The 7,723-nt window shown below is 30.4% G+C and overlaps 1 protein-coding gene across 1 annotated transcript; it reads left to right on the top strand.

The window, feature by feature from the left end:
* The first annotated feature begins 551 nt into the window (after positions 1 to 551).
* Positions 552 to 1,133, top strand: LOC127093513 (histone H4). Its single transcript, XM_051032455.1, has one exon. It carries the CDS (start codon positions 637 to 639, stop codon positions 946 to 948), a length of 312 nt encoding a protein of 103 aa, XP_050888412.1. The 5' UTR covers positions 552 to 636; the 3' UTR covers positions 949 to 1,133.
* Positions 1,134 to 7,723: the final 6,590 nt, after the last annotated feature.

Genomic DNA, 7,723 nt, shown 5'->3' with positions numbered 1-7,723 from the left:
CTCTCTCTCTCTCTCTCTCTCTCTCTCTCTTATTAGAATAAAGAAAATAAAATGGTTTATTTATTATTTTATTAAATACTACTCCATTTTTTTCAAAATATATATGTTATTTTATGACATTGATCTTTATTTTTTACCGTACAATCTATGATTTATTATTCTTTTTATAATTATTTAAACTTATCCTATTAATAAATAATATTTTATAAATTCTTTTATAATTTAATTAAACACAATTAATTACATCTTTTAATTTGTGTAAAATGCTTAAAATATTGTGTAATTTAGGATGAAGAGCATTATTTTGTTTTAAATTGGAAAAGAGTAAATCTTTTATTACTGTAAGAGATCATTATAATGTAACCAAAAAGCCAATCTCCCCGGTTAAAATTGAAACCAGCCAGCCTGGCGATCCGCGTGATACCTTTTTTACAATTCTCAGCCAATCATTTATAATCCAACGGTTAATATCTAGATATAGCTCTTTCCCACGGATAACCATCCAATCCAACGGCAAAACATTCATCATCTCAAATCCAATATAAACCCCTCGCACCCAATCTTTCAACACACCACTATCATCTCCAAAAACCTCACGGTAACAATCAAGCAACAAGCTTCTTCAAGCAATCTACTATGTCTGGAAGAGGTAAAGGAGGAAAGGGTTTGGGAAAAGGTGGAGCCAAACGTCATCGCAAAGTTCTGAGAGATAACATTCAAGGAATTACCAAGCCTGCGATTCGTCGTCTCGCCAGACGCGGTGGTGTGAAGCGTATTAGCGGTTTGATTTATGAAGAAACTCGCGGTGTCCTGAAGATATTTCTTGAAAATGTGATTCGTGATGCCGTGACTTACACTGAACACGCTCGCCGGAAAACCGTTACTGCTATGGATGTTGTTTATGCGCTTAAGAGGCAGGGAAGGACCCTTTATGGCTTTGGTGGTTAGGGAATTGTTAATGTTAGTAGAAATGTAGAGTTTGTAATAGCTCTTAAATTTTTTCTTTTTTAAGTCAATGTCATTTTTAGTTTGTTGAACTGTTCAAATCTCTGCTTCAACGGATTGAGTAATTTTTCGAAGTGTTTCTTAAGTACCATATTTGAAAATGGAAGAAAAATTTCATGGCTTTTGTATATCAACGGATCGTTCCAAATTATCCTCAAGACCGATTTTTCTGCCCCAAATCAAAATAAAGTTAAAATTTGATGGTCTACTGTTTTGATTTTGAAGTATATATTTAAGTTATTAAACTATTGGTGTTAAAGAAATTTGGGGAAAATATTATTTTTCTTAAGAAACGTTAAAAACTAAATAAAGTAATTTTATTTTAAAAAGGTTAAATATATTAAGTTGAGACTAAATTAGAGCTGATGTAGCTAAGAGAAAAATTAATTTTGTTTGATTCATGGTTTTGAAAATTAGTGATAGTTGAATTTTAGATTGAATTGTAGAGTAGCTTGTGCTCTCTTTAAAATGTTTTGTAATATTGTTTAAAAATATGTAAAGTAGTTGAATTACTGTGTCTCTAACATAAAACAATCTAGTTTAATTATATTTTTATTAATTGTATGATATATGATCGTTTTAGAAGTATACATTTTAATAATATTGAAACACTCAATGATTGTGTGAGAACCACTTGTATTATCTGAATAAAAGAATTGCGAATGATACAAGTAAGTCACTTGAAAATAGAAAAGCAAATTTATATAAGAGAATATGGGAGAGCAGAGATTTTGTATTGTGAAATCTAGTGTGTATTGCAAATAACTATTTATAGTTGAGAATCCAACCCGAAAGGAGAAAAAGTCGTGGGAAAATGGATCTGGTCCAGTAAAAATTAGCCATTATTCACTTGGTCAATAAGGAAGTGAGGTGACTTGGTCGGCAAGGAAAATTCGTGGAGGTTTTGGTCAACAATTACTATTACCATTATTAATTAATAATAATTATATTACGCCAATGTTTTAAAAACTAAACCGAAGATCGGACCGATAAAACTTGCAGTTTAAGATTTAATTGGTTCAACTGATTAAACATATGGTCGAACCGTTTATTAATTAAACTAATAATATGAAACTAAATTTCATAGATATGCGACATATAATCATACGTTCACAACATAATAAAATAAATATTTCAAAAGTTTGTTACAAACTTAATACAACAATATCGATAACATATAATAACATAATATAGTTCCACACTTCATTTCAATATTTATTTAAGAATAATTTGACCAAATTAAAAAATTATAATAAAATAAGTTAAACTAATTCAAACCAAAATTAAAATAATAGAATATAAGAATTAAAATAAAATTCAAATAATTAAGATAAAATATCAAAAATAAATAATACAAAATATTTTATTAAACAAAAAACCAAATTTGAACTGAACTACGACGAACAAATCTTACTTGATGACAACAAATAATATTGACTTGAACGAAACTCAATATTGAATTGAATATCGTGATTATGTTTAAAAGAGACGACGTGATGATGATGGAGTGTAGTTGAAAGAAAAACTATATTGGAGTGATACAATTTAGAAGTTTGTATTGTTGTAAAAAAACATGAAATTCTTTTTTGTGATTGGAGAATGTATGTTAAGTTTTGATATTGACATATTAAAATTTTATTTTATTTTTTAAAAATGGTCAATTTGATGCATTTTTTTTTGAATCAAGCGATTTTACAAAACTGACTTCGATTCTCTTTGGTTCAAATGATTTTGAACGGTTCAATCCGTTTTTTCCGATTTTACTCCGATTGTGACCCACTAACGGTTTTGAAAGGTTGATCCAACCGAATTCATCTCTGATTCTTGGTCCAACCGGTTGAACCGACCGTTTCGGTCTGATTTTTAAAACATTGCATTACGCACGATTAATAAATTAATAAATATTAAATAATAATATTAAATTTTTTTTCATCATTTCGGGTACCAAAAAAGTTATTGGATTAATGCCCAAGCCCAAGCTCAAGACCGGATCGAACCGGCCGACTGGTGTAACACCCCAGTTTTTGAATGATTATTTTATGCGATTTAATTCTATTTCAATTTAACTATTATGTGCGATAATTGAATTAATAGGAATGTTAGGGTGTGACCTTGTGGTGAGGGTGTAAAAGATAAGTAGAAGTTAGTAGAATTTATTTAGAATAATTTGAGCTTATTTTAAGAATTAAAATAATAATATTTTATAGAATTTAGTTAATTAAAATAAGAAAATAGGGAGTTGGGTTCAATTTGTAAGTTAAGAGAATATAGGGGAGGAAGGAGTAAGAGTATTTGCTAGTGAATGAGGGAATTATTATTATGAATATATTACCCTAAATATATAAGGTTAAGAGATAACCTAGGTTTAGAATTTTTTGTCAGTACGTGAAAAAGGATTAGAGGCATAAGGGAGATAAAAGGTTAGCGCTTAAAGAGAAGGGAAGAATAATCAAATATCATAATTTTGCTATTGCTTACTAGGAATTGAGATAAAGGAATTGAGGTAAGGGGGAATAATGGATTCAATAACGAATATATGTTTAAGGGGTATAATCAAGAGTCCTTAACCCCCAATAGGATTGTATGATTGTGCATGTTTTATTGTGTTTACATGTGAATATGAAATTTGGTAATTAATTGGTGTTGTAATCTGTTTTCATAATGAAGTTTGGATACATGTGTGTATGAAATTCTGCTTTGACGTGTTAATATATTTTTCACCATTGTTGGGTTTGAAGGTCTTTAAGACCATGATAAAAGTGGAGAATAGTTGATGATTATGCTTGCTAAATGATAGATATAAGTTGTGTGATGTTAATATGCAGATTTTCGGTTGTTTTTCTGATTAATTTGAGTACTTGGAGTGGAAAATTGGAGTTCTGAGGTGAACTCCGTAGCAGAAAATGTAATTTTGTTGGTCCATGGCAGGTGCCATGGCCATGACAGGTAATCCGCCATGAAGCCCATGCTTGTTTCTCAAGTTGGTCGCCACAATTGCGACATGTGTGCTATTTTGGAGGTTTGATGTTGATGGCGGGCACCATATGCCAGTGGCGGGTAACCCTCCATGAGCCTTAAGTATGTGTAAATACTTGTGTAGATGGTATTAAGTGGTAGTTTTTGGTTTTTCAAGTTTCATAGACGTTTTGAGTATTGATAATACATTGTTATGTGTTGTTTGGATGATGTTGGTATGATTTAATGATTAAACATGATTTTAATTGAATTTATGAAGTATGTGATGAATGTGGATATGTGCACAATTGGTAATGATGTTGTCTTACTTACTGTGAATTATGATGCTGATATGTTATAGTATGAGTATGATTTATGTTACTTCAGTATGATTATGTTGTTGTGGGATGATAAGTCGGGAGGGGAACTATTATCATGGAGTCAATGAATGTTTTGTTTATTATCGGGAGGGGACTTTAAAAGTTATGTTGTTATTGCGTTGACGTGTTCTGACATGCACTCATATGTTATAATTGTCAATAAAAGAGGTAAGTTACAACCCGAGCAGGGTGGACTAGTGACTTGTCCCGAATCTGAGTAGGGTGGATTCGGGGTTCGAGCAAGGTGAACCCGGTTCCTGAGTGAACCAATTGATGATGAAATGATATCACATGCATATGAGTCTAGTTAAGGTTATGAGTCTCATTGCATAATTTTACATGATGAGTATGCAATTTTTTTGTGTATGTTGATTTGATTGGGTGTGAGAATCATGTTGTGTGATTATTGTAGAACGTGTAGATGTTTGAATTCTACCTTGCAGCTTATGCCATTTATATTATTGATGTGAATTCTCCCCCCTTGTTGTTGTGTTGTAGTCCGCGCTTCCTTCGAAGTAAAAATAAGCATGTAGACGAGTAACTTCTTAGAGTTCGAGGATGGTGTTAAGGCTATTCCTATCCTTTTTCCGTTTTGTGCATTTTTGGATTTCTGTTGCTCTGATCTGTAACACTGGGTGGGCGAATATTGTTATTTCGTTGTTTATGTTTTGTAATGAGAGTTGAACGTTAGACTCTCGACATTTGGAGTAATGTTAGTTGTGGAGGATTTGCCATGATAGTTGGTATTTCAATAAAGTATTTCACGAGACTTGTTTTTATTTATGATGCATGCTTATTTGATGAATTTCCGTTGCGATGATATCCTAAGTGAAGGTGAGCATGCGATGAGAGGTGTATGCGGACATGTTATCTAATTGAATATGTGTGTTGCAAAACATATGGGTTTGATGTTGAGTAACATCCTAAGCTTTGGAAAATGTTTTTCTATATGTCTTATTTTATCATTTTAAGCTCGGGATTTTAGGGTGTTACAGCGGGCACACATGTGTTATGTTTCATGGTAGTATGTTCTCATCCAACCATAAAATTGGATACATCTTAGGGCTAGGGGTGTGGAAAAAAATGGTTATTCATAACCAAATTTGTATCTAAATTGTTCCACTTTTAAAAATCCAATCCAAATGTTAAATATAAATGTGGGTATCCATTTTATTATCCAAATATATCCGGTAACCATAATAATAATGTCATTTAGTTACTGGGTATCCAAATTCTATTATGTGTTAATTTATATGTTTGTTTATTTTTATTTTTTTATCATATAGATATATACACATTATAAACTAATTTTATATTTTATTAATTCTTTTAAACTTTATAAAAAGAATTTAGATTTTTTTTCAAAATAAAAAAACTTAGATTTTTTTTCAAAATAAAAAAATTGCAGATTTTTTTTCCTATTTATGAGAAAATATATAACCACAACATTGTATAGTATAATCCATTGGTTGATATATTATAAAGCTTCAGCATGAACTTTGAAGTTTGTTTCTAATTGTTGTATGTTGTTAGTCCACAAGTTAAATGTATTAGCAATATCAGTTGAGAATAGTGATTTTTAAATTATATTTTTAGCGAGTTCCATGGAAAAACTAATGTTTCCCAAAGTGAAGAAATTAAAGGTTTATATAAGTTCATTTAATTTTACTTTTTACAGAATTTCTTAAAGGCGTCAACATATGCAACTTTCGAGAATACAGTTTTAACACCTCTACCTACGTCAGAGATTTTGGAAGTTTGAACATTTTTTTTTGACAAATTATTTATTTTATAAACAATTATGACAGATTTTAGAAACTTGAACAATTTTTTTGATGAATTATTTATTTTATGAGCAATTATGATTTATAGAGATATGGTTCATAATTGTTTATTTTATGATCCTTTTTATATAACACATCATACTTTATGATTGTTTTTAATTGAGATATTATTTGTGGGGATTATAAAAGACAAATTTAAAGTAATTTTTTAAAATAAATATTTTTTTACATAAAATAGTTTTATAACTAGTTAAAATAAAATGTTGGTTAAAAGAAAATAAAACTATTTTTGATATAAAATTGATTTTTTAAAAATATAGTTTTAAAACTGTTTTATTTTTATAAAATTGGTTTTGAAATTGATTTTTTTAATGAAAATGAAAAATTGGTTTTTGAAAGAAATCGGTTTAAAACTGTTTTTTTAATTGTTTTTTTTGTGAGAAACCGATTTGAAACTGAACCGATCCATTTATTAACCGGTTTTAAAAAAATAAACTGATTTTATGATAACAATTTTATTATCCAAACTAATAAGGTTCAATTTGGTTTGATTTATGATCCATGCGCACCCCTACTTGGGGCCTAACCTAATTTTCCCACTTGGAATATAGAAACAATACTAAAGTGTGTTCTCCCTCCTGCTGCAGAACTTTAATGAACATTTTCAAATTCACTAACAAACACACTAGCTCATACTTGTGCTCATTTATTTCCAACTTAATGCCATTAATTTCTTCCAAGTCCCCACTCAAGTTTTCATCATTCAAAGTATTCCAACAATCCCCCACTTGAATTTAAAAGGTGATTTTAGAATGAACATCAAACGTTTCTAAGATTGTGCATAAGCAAATGTGTCTACGACTTGAACCTCTGCATAACAAGTATGATTCCGATTCAACAAGAGTGACACTATTGTCTTGAACTCTATCTCATATATTAAACCAACCCACAACCTTTTTTTAATGTGTATTCTAATAGCACATGCTTTAATGGACATGCATGTGTATCCCAGTTTAGTGAAGGCTCTAGAAATTCTTCCTCGAAATTCCATAGAAACCGACCTAAGTTTCACAATCACATAGGTGAGTTTATCAAGGGTACTCATGTAGCCTAGGTACTCCCCCATATAGAGTATAAATATCATTAAGAGTTTTTATTATCTCATCCTCTTATTGCTTCAGGATTCATGCTTTACTTATTTATACTTACATGATCATCTCATATTACTCACAACTTGTTATTACTCATTAAACCTATTTCTTGGGATCTCCAATCATTTATGTCGGGTTACCATCACGAGCAAATGATTTCTCTATAGGCGTTAGTCCCATCTTCTTTAATGTATTTTGGACTTTCTCGCTAGCCAGTCCTTTCATCAAAGGATCTCCTAAATTTTCATTAGTGCGTACACGATCCACTCTTACAACTCCTTTAGAGATACAATGTCTAATAGTGTTGTGCTTTCTTCTAATTTGATGTATCTTTCCATTATAATAACGATTCTCAATTTTTGTAATAGTAGTGATACTATCACAATGGATCAACACAACTGACATAAGTTTTTCCCACAAAGGGATTTCAGCTAGCAAGCATCTTAAC

The sequence above is a fragment of the Lathyrus oleraceus genome, chromosome 6 (assembly GCF_024323335.1).
Source record: "Lathyrus oleraceus cultivar Zhongwan6 chromosome 6, CAAS_Psat_ZW6_1.0, whole genome shotgun sequence".
Lineage (NCBI taxonomy): Eukaryota > Viridiplantae > Streptophyta > Magnoliopsida > Fabales > Fabaceae > Lathyrus > Lathyrus oleraceus.
This window is presented reverse-complemented; position numbering and strand designations above follow the sequence as displayed.

Bases quoted from the DNA above. Each gene is read 5' to 3' on its own strand.
- LOC127093513 (XM_051032455.1), top strand. From the start codon at position 637: ATGTCTGGAAGAGGTAAAGGAGGAAAGGGTTTGGGAAAAGGTGGAGCC.